The sequence below is a fragment of the Balaenoptera musculus genome, chromosome X (assembly GCF_009873245.2).
Source record: "Balaenoptera musculus isolate JJ_BM4_2016_0621 chromosome X, mBalMus1.pri.v3, whole genome shotgun sequence".
Taxonomy (NCBI): Eukaryota; Metazoa; Chordata; class Mammalia; order Artiodactyla; family Balaenopteridae; genus Balaenoptera; species Balaenoptera musculus.
The window spans coordinates 47,471,663-47,488,726 of NC_045806.1; the positions used below are offsets into that span (position 1 = coordinate 47,471,663).

A 17,064-nucleotide genomic window follows, 5' to 3' on the forward strand; every position below is an offset into this window, starting at 1 on the left:
TTAAATGGGAATGTCTATAATTATTGTCCTATGTCCCTTCCACCATTGTATTTTGGAATCAGATAAAAATTCTTTTCCAGTTTCATAGGTCCACAGATGGAGATAAATTCTGCCCTAGGATGGATAATATCCAGAGCCTCAATCATACCAAATTTAGGTGCTGTTGAGACTTGGATGATATTTTAGACTTGAGTTGATGCTTTTGAGACTTTTGGGAAACTTGGGGTGTGATTAATATATTTTGCATTTGAGATAGACATGAATCTTTGGAGACCAGAAGGCCAACTCTGTTAGGCTTGAATAATTGTCCCCCAGAGATGTCCACATTGTAATTCCAGGAACCTGTGAATATCTTACCTTACATGTCAAAAGAGACTTTGAAGATGTGATTAAATTAAGGATTTTTGGATGAGGAGATTATTCTGGATTATCAAGCTCTGCCTTTTGTTACCAGAAGGGTCCTTATAAGAAGGAAACAGGAGGCTCGGAGTCAGAAAAGGTGACGTGCCAACAGAAACAGAGGGAGAGAAGGAGATGTGATGATGGAAACAGAAGTTGGAGTGACACAGCTATGAGCCAAAGAGGTTGGAGTGGCACGGCTATGAGTCACTCTAAGGAGTGACTGCTTAATGGGTATAGGGTTTCCACTCGTGATGATAAAAATGTTTTGGAACTAGATAGAGATGATTACTGCACACATTGTGAATGTATTAGATGCCACTAACTTGTACATTTTAAACTTGTTCATTTTATGTTATGTGAATTTCATCTCAATTTTTAAAATAAAGGGAGAGAATTATAACACAAAATTCAGGATAAACATACCTTGGATTGGTGGAGGCAAGGGACATAGTGTATGAGGGGGAGGGTCATCGTAGGCAGATAATAGTTTCTGTTAATGTTCTAATTATCAGGCTGGTTAGTAGGTTTATGGTGGCAATTATAAATTAATAAGTAAGTAAACAAATTAATAGGCAAATAAAAATATATCAAAATATAACTAAAATATCAAAAGAGAAATTAAACTTCTAAAATATAATGCAAATAAAAATGTGCCAAAAAGACCAAAGACAAAAAATCTCCTACTTCTGAAAATAGAAAAGATATATAAACAAAAAATTGAAACTCTTTCCCACATTTTATAAAATACTTCATAAAAACCACAGAACAATATTTAAAAGACAATTTCCTAGCAGTTTTCTACTTAACTTAATGACATATTCCTCTTAAAAGACTTCTATCTTAGCACTTAAAATCTATGCATAGAAGGCCTCTCAAACCATGCCAGACCAGACCTTTATACCTGCAGAAAGACATAGCCCTAGTACATGCAAGGGCCATATCCTCACTACTTAATGTGCAGTGTCAGATGCTCTGGGTTCAGCGAGTCCCACTTGTTCCCTGACATAGTTGATATCTCCTGCTGTTTGATGCTAGTGAGCTTTGGTATTTGATTTCCTATGGCTGTTGACTGCTACCAATTGTCTGTTTACCATAAAACTCCTTCATGTACATATCCAAAGGGATGAGGGAACTGATAGGCTGACTCTTGGGAGGGAATCAGCTGTAACAAGGCTGGGAACTATCCTTCAAGGTCTGGGTCAATTCTGAAAGGGGAGAATGATGTTATTAGGAAATGTCTATATGAAACATGAAAAATTTAGCATAACATTGCCAAAAAAGGGAAAAAATAGTGTACTAATCAACATCAAGTGCATAAGCGTTAAAAAGTAATGATTTGGTGGTTGGTAAAATTCACTGCCAACCATTTTTAAAATTAAGAAATTAATGTATATATCATAAGAGATAAGAATGAGAATATATGGTTTATAATAGGATAGAAATAAAATTGCCCCCTAAAATCACAAAATCAAACTGTCTCCAAATTGTAAAAACAGAATACAAACTACATATATAAAATTTTTTAATGTTTCCTTTACTAATTCTAAATTATATCAAATTCATAAAGAAATTATGTAAATCATTCAGTTTCTACCAATTTGACCTTTGAGTATTTTCATCAAAATACTTAAAGACTATCCAGTTAATACAAAACAAACTGAGTCATTTTCTGCCCGATCAAGGTTATCACCTCACAAACCAGTTTATATATTTTTCTCAGAATAAGGCCAGAAGCTGGTTCCTGGTTTTTTGCCAATATCAAGAACACTAAATGTGTTGGAAGGAAAGTCTCGCCCACCCTCCTCATCCCCACCCCTGCTCCCTCAGCTGGATGGCATGCCCTGTTGTGGGATGATTTTCAGCCCTGGCCTTTTATCTTTATTTGACCATATGAAGGTGACCTCCAGATTCTGCTGTTCAATTCTTTCTTCGCATACAGGACCAAGGATGGTCGACGGTCAGGTGGTGGGGGACTGGGATTAGTTAGAGTAAGACCAGAACTCTCTTTGCTGGAGTGTAATTACATCCCCATTGTAAAAGGAGGATGATGTAAGCAGTGATTGAGTGTAAACAACATTCACAGAAGGAATGTAGGTGGCTCCACTCCCAGAGGGAGGGTAATTCCTTCAGGATGTAAGCAACACCCTCTTTTGGGGAACCAGTCATCTGAGCTTAATGGATGGCTGAGATATGTCTCTGTTCCAAAAGAGTCTTGATGAGCAACCTCAGAGTCAAATAAAATCTGGGAACTCTATAACTAAAAATTATATTAAGGGGATCAATTCTGTAAGGGATAAAACTTCATTCAGAAACATGCTGTGGTCTTGGGCTGAAGAGAGCCCTGCAGGGAGATTTCATGGTTAGTATGTTAACCAAGAATAATAATATCCTGCCCAAAATAGGATGCTTACTCCCGAAGCCAGTCTCCACCTACACAAACTTGGCCTTGAACTGCTCCCCACATAATCTGGACAACCCCCACTTATATAAGATTTTCCCCCTCATCCTCTCATTATGCCTATTATTACAGGAAGTAGACATCTTATTGTTAATTTGTTGATGTTAAATAGCACTTATATGTCTTCATTGTAACTTTAACAGAAATTATCCTCATGTGGAATTTTAGGTTATAGTTATTTGAACTGTTTATTTAACTCAGGAGTATTTTCTCTTAAACTCTAGTCATTCTTCTATAAGAAGCCTCACTTCTGCTCTGCACATTTCTATGCCTATCCCAGTCACACATAGAGATTTACACTCCTTGACTACGTCTCTCACCCAATGGGTCCTCTTCCCACCTTCCTGGTATACCTGAAGACAACTCCCCAACCAGACCTTGGGGTTACCCACTCCAGAGCTGCTCCTTCCATAGAACCAGGTCCAGACTGCTGCTCCATTATTATTTAACACCCACTCCCCAGAGAAGCATATAACTCTCCATCTGTAAGCTTCTTGCCATGACCATCTTTGATTCTCTTTATTATGAGAGTCAGGCTTCTCTTTTATTCCACCACACAGGGGTTTTCCTCATTTTTTTTTCAAACAGACCCCTAATACGTCAGCCAATTTAGAATCCTCGTTATCAATATAGTCAAACACCTCCACCAGCTCCAAACACAGCAGTGTCCTTCTCATCATTACAGGTAAGTCTTTGGACAGCCCCATCTACATCAAGTCCTTCTTAATACCATAGGCAACCTCTCGTTAGCCCCACCCATACCAAGGTTCCTTCTATTCTTTATTGCAAGGCTTCTAGTCATACCCTGGCAAACCAGGGTCCTTCTCTTCTGTGTAAGCAGGTGTCTGGGCAGTTGCAATCGTACAAAAGTTCTTCTCTTCTCAATTGGCTTACCTCTGACTATGACAGGATCCTTCTCTACAAACAGTTCTCTTTTATCTCAATACATGCCAGGGCCTTTCATATCATGTAGGCAATCCTATGCTCAGCTTTGTCAACACTAGGGTCTTATTTTTCTATCAGAAGGCTTCTCGTTACGCCTGCCCATAGTAAGTGTTTTTCTCCTCTTTAAAGGCAATCTATGGATAGCCTTCCCCATGTAAGGGTCTTCTTCATCATACAAGCAGGCTTATGGGTAGCTCGCTCACTCTAGGGTCTGTCTCTGTTGGCAGGCTTCCAGTTAGTTCCACCCACATCTGTTTTCCACGGGACAGTTTGCTCACGTGAAACTCTTCATTGTACAGAAAGACGCGTGGAGAGCTCCGCCTTACACGTGTGTTTGTTTTTTGCATTGGCTGATTTTCGAGCTAGTGTCACTATAATAGTAGGTATTTCTCTTCTCTATAGGCAGTCTTCTGATCAGTTCTGCCACATCAGGGTCCTTCTCATCACTACAGGTAGGCGTTTGGTCATCACTATCTACACCTGGGTCCTCTCCTCACTACAGGCAGCCCTCTGGTTAACCGTAGCTTACCATAACCTTCTACAACTTGATTTTTTTCATCAAACAATTCTGGATTGAATTCAGTCTTCTTACAGATAATTTATTCTTCATAAAAGCTGCATAGTATTCCTTTGAGTGGCTTTTACGGTATTTAATTCACCTACTTCTGTATTAATGAACATTTAGCTATTTTTCAGCATTCCAAGTGATATTATGTGGAGCACTCTCTTACATGAGTTTTCCTTAAGCACACAAGTATTTTCTAGGGTACACACATAAAAGTAAAAATTGCTGAATCCTAAGGTAGTCAGATTGTAACATTTTTAAAAAATTAATTAATTAATTTATTTATTTATTTATTTTTGGCTGTGTTGGGTCTTCGTTTCTGTGCGAGGGCTTTCTCTAGTTGCGGCGAGCAGGGGCCACTCTTCATCGCGGTGCGCGGGCCTTTCACTCTCGCAGCCTCTCTTGTTGCGGAGCACAGGCTCCAGATGGGCAGGCTCAGTAGTTGTGGCTCACAGGCCCAGTTGCTCCACGGCATGTGGGATCCTCCCATACCAGGGCTCGAACCCGTGTCCCCTGCATTGGCAGGCAGATTCTCAACCACTGCCCCACCAGGGAAGCCCGTAACTTTTAATAAACACTGACAAATTACCCTTTAAAACGGCTGCGCGAATTTACATTCCCACACATAGTGGATGAGAATGTTTCCTTTCCTTACCCTTCTTGTCAAAGTTTGATATTATTTTTTAAAATTTTGCTGAAATGATGGGTGTGAATTGGTGTCTCATAATTGATTTATTTTTCCCACATTACAGACACGGTTGTAACTCCCTGTATACTCCTCCCTAATCCTATTTTATTTTCTCTGTTTGCATAGTTTTAAACTTTCTCTACATGTTTTTGAATCTAGATACTTAAAGTAGTGTTGTGTTGCAGTTTTAAAATTTTCATTTAAATGATGGCATACAGTATATATTTATTTGCAACTTTTTCAGTCAAAATTATACTTTTGAAATTAATCGACATTGATATGTGTAACTTTGGTTCATTATTCTAATATTAGAGTAATCCATTATAATGATTATACCCAAATTTATATATTATTTTTCAAACTGCTATGGATATTTAGGTTGTTACCTATTTTTTGTTTGTTTTACCATTTCATACAGTGCTGTTCATTTATGTTTCTTAGTATGCACATGTCTAAGACTTTCTATAATATATACCTAAAAGTAGATTTCTCAGGTAGTAAATATTAAGTATCTTCAAATTTACTAAATACTATTAATCTGACAGTGTATAACATCTTATTTTTGTTTTAATTTGCGTTTCTCTGATTATAAGTGAGGTTGAGCATCTCTTGTGTTTATTGACCATTCAGATTATTTTTTTCTCTGAATGGGCCTTTTCATATCCTTTGCCTATTATACTGGGTTGTTTGTCCTTTTCTTATTGATATGTCAGAGTTCCTTATGTGTTTTTGTTTGTGTGTCTTATAAATCTTCCTCCATCCTGTTTTGGCTTGTTTTTAACCATTGTTTATAATGGTGTGTGTGTGTATGTGTGTACCAGTTTTAATTTTTTTTCCATCTGTCATTCATTTATTAGATGAGTATTTAATAAGCAATGACATTGTACAAAGTTGGTCATATATAGTGTTCAATGTACACAGACGAGTTATCTTAATCAGGTAGGTTACATAGGAAATGTGACCACAATGAGAGATTTTACTAGTCCTCTTGGTTTGGACAGAAACCAGGGAAACCAGGGGCAATTGATGAAGTTGCAGGGTACAATAAAGGTGTTTTATTCTAGTGAGCAAGTAGGAGACAAAGATTCAAGACAATAGCAGATTGGAACTGGAAAAAAATATTTTTTCCATGTGGTAATTAACATTAAAATATTTCAGAATAATAAGTGTGCTGTGTATGTTTAGATGTCAACTCCAATTTATACCCATAGGGTGGTTAATAGAATGTGAATTGACCAAATCTAGAATAAAACATCTTAAGATAAGGTGATTTTTGTACACATCTTCTTTCTGAATTAACAAAAAGAGTTTGCTAGCTGGCATAAGACTCAATAATAATAATGAAGTCAGTGTGGCTTAAAATAGAGAATTGAACAGGTCCCAACCCCCTTGTATGAATAGGACATAAGGTAGGGCAAGGCCAGTGGCTCCTGCCAGGTGTGCATGTTCCAAGGTTTGCTCCTGTTGCTCTGCTTCTCCCCACTTCAGAGGGGACCCAGGTTCTGATAGAACTTCAAGCCCAGAGGACCTGTCACAGCTGCTCACGGCATCCACCATGGACTGGGACTTTGCTTCACAGAGAAGGACTTCCTCAGGCTGCAGACTGGTTGTTTAAATGTTCTTGCCTGTGTTACATTCAATGTACACACAACCAGCCGAATTTAACCTAAGCCCGAGGAGACCAAAGGAGACCACCTGACACTGTCTTGTCAGTCTTGCTTCCTTAAGAAACTATTTCCTGTACACTTTTTTTTAATAGACCTTTATTGGAGTATAATAGCTTCACAATACTGTGTTAGTTTCTGTTGTACAGCAAAGTGAGTCAGTCATATGCATACATATGTCCCCATATCCCCTCCCTCTTGAGCCTCCCTCCCATCCTCCCTATTCCAGCCGTCTAGGTCATCGCAAAGCACCGAGTTGATCTCCCTGTGCTATGCGGCTGCTTCCCACTAGCTATCTATTTTACATTTGGTAGTGTATATATGTCGATGCTACTCTCACTTCGCTCCAGCTTCCCCTTCCCACCCCGTGTCCTCAAGTCCATTCCCTATGTCTACATCTTTACTCCTGCCCTGCAACTAGGTTCATCAGTACCATTTTTTTTTAGATTCCATATATATGCATTAGCATACAGTATTTGTTTTTCTCTTTCTGACTTACTACACTCTGTATGACAGACTCTAGGTCCATCCACCTCGTTACAAATAACTCAATTTCATTTCTTTTTATGGCTTAGCAATATTCCATTGTATATATGTGCAACATCTTCTTTATCCATTCATCCATCAATGAACATTTAGGTTGGTTCCATGTCCTGGCTACTGTAAATAGTGCTACAGTGAACATTGCGGTACATGACTCTTTTTGAATTATGGTTTTCTCAGGGTATATGCCCAGTAGTGAGATTGCTGGGTCATACGGTAGCTCTATTTTTAGTTTTTTAAGGAACCTCCATACTGTTCTCCATAATGGCTGTATCAATTTACATTCTCACCAGCAGTGCAAGAGGGTTCCCTTTTCTCCACACCCTCTCCAGCATTTATTGTTTGTAGATGTTTTGATGATGGCCATTCTGACTGGTGCGAAGTTCTCTTCTTAACATTATATTGTTAATCATCTTTCAATACCCTATTGGAGCTATTATTATGTTTGACCATCAGGGCTAGATTAATCTGTCTTACCAGTTCTTGGTATACATGACTGCTTGTCTATGTGTGAATTATAAAAAAGATGCTGTCTCTGACAGGATATAATTTGTGGGCACATGGTGACTGGATGGCTCCTCTGTATGAATTAGAAAGAGGTACTTGCTATGGATTTACACAGCCCCAGGACCAGGGTGCATGGTTTGGAAAACAGCTCAGGCAGCATACAAACAAACACACTACCCATTCGTATGGTACCTGTTTTTCTAGAACAACATATGGCTTACTCATTTTTTCTTATGTATTATTTCCTGTCTACCCTCCAATAGAAACAAGTACATATCTATACTTTATAAATAGACATATACTTAAAATGAAAAAAAATCATGCATGCATTTTAAGAGTTTCTTATGTAAAAGCAAGAAAAGTTAAATATTTGCTCTTTTTTATTACAATTACCTCTTTTAAAAATTTGGGTATCATTATGTACTCATAGCCCTTTAAAGACTAAACCAGTTTTAATTAATCATAATATATGCATCAAAAAGTCACAGTTTGGTAGCAGGAGCCCCTTTAAGTTGACTGTCCATCCTTTTAACACTGCCTCTGACGTGCTTGAAAGCATTCTTCTTTGTAACAAGAGGATTTATTTATTACACATATCTGATTTTTTTCCTGCCCCCAAACATGTATCAACTACCTTCTTTACCAGTTCTTTTAGTGGAGACCAAAGTCTGGGTGCAGGAATGCTTTTGAAAATTTATGGCAGGCAAACGTACTACTTCCACTGCTGCTGTTGTTGGGCCATTAATATGTGTGTGTGTGTGTGTGTGTGTGTGTGTGTGTGTGTGTGTACCCTACTTTGTGTATGATGCAGTTTCATCAATCACTAACATTTTTGCCTGTATCAACATTTGGGGTGGGTAGGAGCCTAGAAAACAGGATACCCACAAATATGAGTTTATTTTTTCCACAGCATATGCAAAATGCTCTGGCCTCTTTTTATGGAGCACACTTAAGAGACAAGGTACCAAGTCCTTGGTTGGCATGTGCTAGCCTATTCCCCGTGTCTCTGTCCCTGTGTAACATACCTTTTAAGCTTTAGCTCAAGCAACTCCTCCTATGGGGAGCCCTTCTAATTCCTATCATTTGGGTTAGGTTTTCTCTCTCTATGCTCTCCTAGCATAGTGTCTAGCACTCATCACACTGTGTTTTTTCTCTTTACTTGTCTGTCTTCCTCTATTTAGCTGTGATATCCTCTTGAGTTGTGTCTTATTCATCTGCCAGACATATTACATACTGCTTGTAACATGGTAGATGCTCAATACCTACATATTAAATGTTTTAATGAGGCTTAAAGAAATAAAATACACAGTGATGACCTAGTTTTACTAGTCTTAAGATTAGACTGTGTTCCCTGGTGAAGATGGAAGAGAAATTGTACAACACTAGAGGCCTTACTTATGGGATAAAGAACTACTGAGAGCTAAGATGCTGCCAGGCTCTCTGGGGTTGTCATAATAAGCTGAATATTTCAGGATTAGTCCCCTGCTTTGCCCTGGTCAGTTCCCAACTGGGAAGGGGATCCATTAATTCCCTATGGGGAGGTGGAAGCAGCATGTTTACTAGAGAAAGCGTCCCTGAGTCTTAAAAGATGAGTAGGGATCAGCCAAGCCAAGGCAATTGGGAGTAGACCATTCCAAGTAGAGGTGGCGACTTGAGCAAAGGGACATAGACAAAAGATGGGGGTAGGTGTGGTGAAAATCCCAGAAGTTCAGTGTTTCTGGGAGGTGATTATGAAGGAAGGAAGCTGAGGTGATTAATTAGCCTGGAAAGGTAAACAGAAGTGGGATTCTGGAGGGCCTTTTATGCTGCATTAAGTCATAGGATTTTATGTTGGAGTAGAGAAACAGAAGAGATTATAGTACAGTGAGTAAAAGCACTGTCAGGCTTCCTGGATTTGAAACTCAGCTCTGACTTTTACTATCTGTGTGACTTACGTTTTTTTAATCTTATATTGTTTCCTTTATAAAGGGAGAATAACAAGAGTACCTATTTCATAGGGTTGTTTTGAGGATTAATGAGTTAAATCACATATAATGCTTAGAGAATTCAATAAGTATTAGCAGTTGATGTTGTTATTATTAGTAATGTTTATATTTATACAGTAGAAAGATCAATCTGACTGTTTGTATGGAGGATGATTTGGGGTAGAATAGGACAAGAGTGGGGAGGAAACAATAGGGGGATTAGTGTGTCCCCCAAGAGCTCCCATTGATATTTGCTGGATATTATTGAGGTATAGTTCTATGTGATGGTTTTAATAAAATCACATACTTTATAGATGGATTTTGTGCAGACTCAATTAAATTAAACTGTCTCATTTTGTTTTTCCTAAGAATGCCCTTGGGATGAACTTACTGGAAAGTCAAACTCTGGAGCTTTTAGGAACTTGCATGTCATGGCTAAACTTTAAGCCTACTGTCTTCAGAGTACAGTTCAGAACTCAGTTCCTGAGAAAGTGACCTGAGAGAGGGAAGTCAGCTGTTTCCCAAAATAAGATTGAAAATGGCACAGTTTATCTCTAGCATGGATTTGAGACTAACAGAGATTATCTTCTGATAAATACCATCTTACTCTAAAACTCAGGTTACACATTTTGCTGCTTCCTTTATTTAGTAATTTGAATGTGATTAAGTGGGTATAATAAAAGGGTCGGAAGACATAGGCTGTGGATCTAGCTCTGCGACTTACTTAGATATGTAGTCTGAATTATTATGTAGATCTCAGTTCCCTTATCTGTAACATGGGGTTAATAATACCCACTATGTTATCTTACAGGACTGTCATGAGAATCAGTTGAGATCATCTATTTGAAAGCACTTGACAAAAGGCACTTTAAAAATGAAATGATTTTTTAAAACATTTAAGAATGACTCAAAATATAATTTGATCTGTGCACGTGTTTGTTCCTTCATTAAATGAACTCAGCAAGAGTTGAAAGATATGCCAGACAAGCACCTGTTATACAAGTCACCTTAGTTTGCACATAGTTCAAAATTTGTAGGTCCTCATATGGGGACTCCCTGCTTCCAGTGAAAACTCAGGAATTCCACCTTGAACTGTTTTCCTGCCAAAAAGCTCTTTTTTAGTTACTTCTTTGTTTTGAGTTCTGTTCCAGAACACTGGGGTTTCTCCAAGTCTAACCATTAATCAATGAGACATTGGTGCCCCCTTTTCCAGTACTTCTATGCAGCCTTCTGATAAACTCTCTAGATGAGATATACTGCATCAAAACCGGTGGCTCAACAAGGGCTTTGAGAAGTGCCTCAGAGACCTCTGTCCTTTTGGAAGTCTCTCTCCACCTATCTCTCCACTAAAGATGGATCTAAAACTAAAAAATCCTGGGTTCTGGTGCAGTCTCCATGGCCAGGTCCCAGGGCTGCTGGACTGGGACATGGGAAATGAGTTCTTCCTGCCTTGCACCACAGACCAGTGCCCCTTAGCTGAGCAGAACCTTGCCAAATACAGACTCAGAGTAATGGAGACCCCAAAAGTACCTCAAGAGAGGAGACTCAGTCCTGAAAAAGATAGTCCTAACTCTGAACTCAACCTGTGGATGTGGGTGAATCCCAACATTGTGTGCCCCCTTGGCAGCCAGGAGGCCCCAAAGCCCAGTGAGAAAAAGGATCTGGCAAGCATACATCCTTCCCCTCAGCTACTCCCAAAGGATGAAGTGTCTAACTGCTCAGAGGCCACAGTGATGGAGTCCCTGCCATCTTCCTGCAGCAAGCAGTCTCCCCCACAGAAGCGGTTCACCTCTTCCCCAAGTGACTGGGAGCTCACAGAAGAGGAGACTGAGGAACAAGATAACAACTCCTCTGTGGCCCTCCAATCCCCAAACAAAGGGGAGTGCTTCCAGAGCCAGAAGCTATGGCAAGGCGACAGCCAGGAGAGGAAGTCCTGGCCCCGGCCACCCCTCAATTACAGACACCTAATTGCTCTGGCACTAAGAAACAGCCCCCCATGTGGCCTCAATGTGCAAGAGATCTACAGTTTCACCAAACAGCATTTTCCCTTTTTCTGGACAGCTCCAGGTGGCTGGAAGAACACCATCCGCCACAACCTCTGCTTCCTGGGCAGCTTTGAGAAGGCGCCAGTCAGCCTTCAGGATGGGTCCAATGCAAGGACAAGGTCTGGACTCTGGAGGCTTACTGAGGAGGGACACCGCCGCTTTCAGGAGGAGACTCGTGCCTTAGCCTCTGCTAGGAGGGAGAGCATTCAACAGTGCATGAGCCAGCCACATGTGATGACCTCCCTCTTTGACCTTTGAACAACCACTGCTCCATTTCTGGAACACTGCCATCCTTACTGTGCCTACGTATGCCCTGATTGGCCCTCATTAATCCCTAAGCTTACCCCACCTGGTAGGTGCCAAGCCTGTATTTAACTACTGCTATAAGGATGGTATTAAATAAAGTGAGAGGTGGATACAGAGGAGGCAAAAGCATGGAAAGTTGCATAAGGGCAGTGGCAGTTGTTCTGCATTTTGAGCACAGGTAGGAAATCCTAGGAACAACGGAATGGAAGTTAAGGAGGGAAGGGCATATTGAATGAAAAAAGGAATTCTGTTTACTGGAGAGTATGCTGACACATGAAAGCAAATGGTGGAGTATAAAGCCTCAAATGCAGGATGGATCCAGGCCTTCGAGAGTCTCAAATGCCATGTGAAGGTGTATATGCTTAAAGAGAACTGGGTTTGATGTTCAAAGCCTGAAGATTCAAATGTCCCCCTTCTACCATTCATCAGCTATATCACCTTTTTGGTGACCCATTTTACCCTTCAGGGCCTTACTTTTCTCTTTCTGATCCTGGACTTCTCAGCCTTGTTCTGTTGCCATCCAACTCCAGTACTGACAAATAATTCCAAGCAGCTACTTTTAGTTTGGATATTGAAAGCCCTTGAATTGAGCCTGTATTAGCCCAAGCCTTTTGAGGACAAAACTTTGCTTTCCATTCTTTCAGTTATCAGACCTTTCTTGAAGAAATATCAGTGTGTCAAGGTCCATCTTAGGTGCTGAGTTTAGTGGGAGACAGACATATAAACAGATATTTGTAATATAAATGTAATGAAATAGATGTACAAGGTTGCCATGAAAATGGGGAGATATTTTTTCCTAGGAAAGGCATTGTAAAGGAAATACCTTTTGAGCTAGTTTTGAAGAACAAATAAGGATTTGATGGGCATATAAACTAGAGAAAAGACATTACAGCAGCAACAGTGTGAACAAAGAAAATGCAGTGTTTGGGGGAATGGTAGGAAGTTCAATGCGGCTTAGTTATGTTAGGGACAAGAGTCACAAGAAAGGTAGGCAAGAGGTCTTTCCTGTACTACTTAGGTGTTTGACTTTGTCTTGTGGGCTATTAGGAACTAGGAGGTATAAGTGATGTTTACTAAAAATAAAAACAAACAATAATAAGCATTTCAGCATTTGGCTTTCTAACTTCAAAATTCTTTTTAACATCTTTTCCATACAAGTAGTTTCCTTTATCAGATTCAAGCATTGCTTTCTGCCTTTTATGTTAGTATATCGTTAAAGAAATATCCGGGAGAAAATATATTAGATTTTTAAGTATGCATTTAGTTGCAAAACCTTCAATAATGGAGTTACAAAAATGCCTGTAAAATACAAAAGCAATAAATTCAATAGAGTTGTAAATCAGTTGAAAAGTTTACATTTTTTGTAATGGTATATTATAGCTCATACAAAACTGTATATTAAGGTTGAGTTGCAAAATCAATGTTTAAACAGTATTCTTTGAAAAAATAATTGTAGATACTATTTCTGTATCATTAGGCAAACAAAGTTAACAGAATACCTTGGAATTAATAAAATATTCTGGCTATAAGTATTCAACATTTGCTTCTCTTTTTTATTCAAAATTAACACATAAGTTAAAGAGGCCATTGTGAAATTAACAAAACTCATTTTATCACAAACTACATTTCTAATAATGTAATATGTCTATTTTTTAATTTTTCCAACAACACAGACTTGTATTTTCAGAACTGAACCTGAATTTTCTCCTGCAACTTTGCACCTTTAAGCTTTGAAACCCTCTATTCCATTTTTCCTGAACCTTCTTTCTGCTCTAGTTGGAAAAAGCAGTGGCTGGGCATGACACTTCACTTCTTCAGTTATCTCAGATGATTCAGATGAAGGCAGATCTTCCTTTGGAAGAATTTCTTGCTCTTGCTTTTCCTCTTCACCACTATCATGGTACTTAAAGTGACTTCATGGTTACTGCTCTCCAGAGGTCATCCTTGTTCACTGATGCCAGCAGCAGTGCTTGCACTGTTGTAACTATTCTTTCCTTTGGGAGTCTTCAAAATCAGTGTTGGGGAAGTGGGGTGATGCTCACCATTCACCACATAAATGAAAGCTTTGTAAATGTCAGTAGGTGCTTTGGTATTTGTCAGACCTGGTATATAGTTAATACAGATGTTTTTTCCCTTATGCTTGCTTGCCACTGCCTTCCCATTGAATTTGTAAGTGATATTTTTTCCTGTATTTATTTGAACCCAAACTTTCAGGTTGAGCAGAATGAGAAAAATATATGGATGGCACAGGATTATGTTAATCTAAGCTAGTGCCATCATCCATTGATCCTGCACCCTACATTTGTAGCCTCAGTTTGAGAACTGTCTGAATAAGAAAGTCGGTTATTTTACGTAATGTCTACATGCCTCTTTTCTCTGCCTTTCTCCTTTGAAGAGCTTTCATCCTCTTCTTCATCTTTAAACACAGTATGAGGATTTCTATCAAACTTAGTTATCAAATCTTCCTTTCTCTAATTCTTCAAGAACCCACAGTTCTTCTGTATCAGTAGGCAAACTGCCTTTTAACTGTTATCCCTTCTGCTAAATATGCTTCAAAATTTTGTACTTGACTGGGGGGGGGGATCAGTTTGAAGGACACTACTAATCACTTTTCTCCAACTTCTGTGTCACTTTTAGAATCTTTTTTGGGAAAAGGCTTCAACTGCTTGTGGCCAATTTCAGGCAACTCTTCTGTCATTACATCTTTGAAACAGAAATTCATATTTTCTTGAAATAATATAATACTTGCCTAACATTTTTTTTTCTCTCCTGATACTGAATCAAGCAAATAGTTTGCTTTGTAGAGCACTTATAAGTTATCTAAAAGTGCAAGTTACTTCACTAGCACAGGCACATCTTCCTGCCATGAAGGCAGGAGGGCCAAATGGTACCATAGCATTGTAAAGACAGTCTAAATATGGGATCTTTTTTGAAGGACATCAAAATTACCTAATAGGACATTCTGCGAAAGCTGGATTCTTTCTGCGGATTTGAGGAGTTCGCACTCCAAATCTTTGAATACTGACTCCACTGGGAAAGTGACAGAGGCGGCAAAGACAGCTACAGGGACCAAAAGGCTGATGGCAGCGGGTACCAGGGCCGGGGTCAGGAATGACAACATGGCGGGATTCAGGTTCAGCAACAAAACGACGGGGTCGGGGTAGGGGAAGACATGCAGGGTTCAAGAGGGGTTGTAGGGACAGAGAGGGGTTCAGTGTGGGCAAGGCCAAATTCGGGCTCGAAGGTTCCAGCTTCCTAGTCCTTGGCAGCGATGGGGGTAGTTTTGCTGGTCTTGAGCTGGGTTTCTTTAGCAAGGACTGAAGGAAGAGGACGAGGAGGGGCTGCTTAGCCGCGCACACGGTGGAGCCTGGGGCAGTGGCAGCAGCTAACTAAAGCTTTCTGGGAGAAGGCTTGGATGAGCCCCCCTCGTCCCAGAACCAATGGCCGCAGTCGGCACCTGGAAGGAGGCTGAGGCGACTTCTGCGCGTTTCTAGTTGTTGAATTTAATACTGGCAATAACCGTAGCGCCACTGTCACTGTCGACAGTACCGCTAAGGTCACACTGTACACTCACGGAGGAGCTTTTGAAAATAGGGGATAACAAATGTGCATTTAAAACTTGGAACTCAGTTCATCAGCCTCCCTGCCCCCATGTTGTCACCGCTCCCAGCTTCACTAGCCTCTGTGATTATAAAAACAAAAAGCAAATGGCCACACCCACTTTAGGATGAGGAGCTCTCAAATGACCAAATAAATCATGGGATCAGTTGTTCCCACACCCAAGTCAAGGGGAAATCATTCCCAGAAACACTGAGAAACGGAACAGGGTTAATGCCCTTAAAGAGATTAGTCTGGTAGGGACAGAGCTAGGTGCATAATGGAGAGGAGCACATAAAGGGCCTAGACTTGGTCAACTTTGCACATTATTTTACTACCATAAACAAGTTATTTCATAGCTTCTTTCTCCTCACCTGTAAAATAGAAATAATATTGGCTTTAAAGATTGCTATAAAATTCAAGGGAGAATCTATGTGGAAAGCGCCTGCTGTATATCATAGGTGCTATGTGTTTATTCTCTCTCACCATTTAGAATTAATTGCATTACAGAAGACTAAGTACTCTGGGCTAGAGGTCAAACAGCGCCACCAGCTGGCTTTTCTCTCTTTGGGTTATTGGGAATGAAAAAGTAAAAATTAGCAAACAGAAACCTCAATTAAAAGAGAGTTGAGAGGCCAGAAGGGGGAGCTCTCACACCCTAGGACCAAAACAGAGCCCAACAGGAAGAAGAAACACTTTCTCTTCTTTCCTGGCAAGAGCTCAGCCAATGAGAGACTCATGACTTAGCCAATGAAAAGCCACTATACGTTGAACTCTTAATTCCTCCAGTGAACTGTGTTTACTATAGCCCTCCTAACTTCCTTTTTCCCTCTTTAAAAGAGTTGTCCTCTCCTTGTTGAGGGAAGTTGCATGTGGCTCACCATGGTTGCAGACCCTGAACTTCAATTCTTTGCTGATCCCAAATAAAACCATTTTTGCTGTAGAAATAACTGTTAGTCTAATTGTTTTAGGTCAACATTTTGGTGGTCCATACGGGGATCCAGAAAAGACTCCCAATGACTCCGAGACTGGTGAGCAAACAGGTACAATACCAACATTGAGCCCATTGTTGCTCACTGCTTCTCTCCTTGACCCTGGGGTTTAAGGATAAGTCTTTCTCCTAGATCCAAGCTTCTGCCTTTTTGCATTTTGAAGCTCTCCAGGTTTTATTTGGGATCTATTTAAAGGTTTCATCCTTTCTGGTTAAGGACTTGTTCTGTATGTGAGTACTCATTTGGCACTTCAGCCTGATTTTTCTTTTCTTTTTTTTGAAATCAGGCTCTTCCGCTGGTGGTTACCAAGGGGGAGGGGATTGGGAGAGACATAGACACAGACATAGAGAAGAGACTTGTGGTTGCCAAGGGGGATGGGGGAGGGCGG

The 17,064-nt window shown here is 39.9% G+C and overlaps 1 protein-coding gene across 1 annotated transcript; it reads left to right on the plus strand.

Annotated features, from left to right (window-relative positions):
• Nucleotides 1–10,792: 10,792 nt before the first annotated feature.
• FOXR2 (forkhead box R2) lies at nucleotides 10,793–12,714 on the plus strand. The gene has a single exon (XM_036839058.1). It carries the CDS (start codon nucleotides 11,089–11,091, stop codon nucleotides 12,037–12,039), a length of 951 nt encoding a protein of 316 aa, XP_036694953.1. The 5' UTR covers nucleotides 10,793–11,088; the 3' UTR covers nucleotides 12,040–12,714.
• The last annotated feature ends 4,350 nt before the right edge of the window (nucleotides 12,715–17,064 follow it).

Bases quoted from the DNA above. Each gene is read 5' to 3' on its own strand.
- FOXR2 (XM_036839058.1), top strand. From the start codon at position 11,089: ATGGATCTAAAACTAAAAAATCCTGGGTTCTGGTGCAGTCTCCATGGC.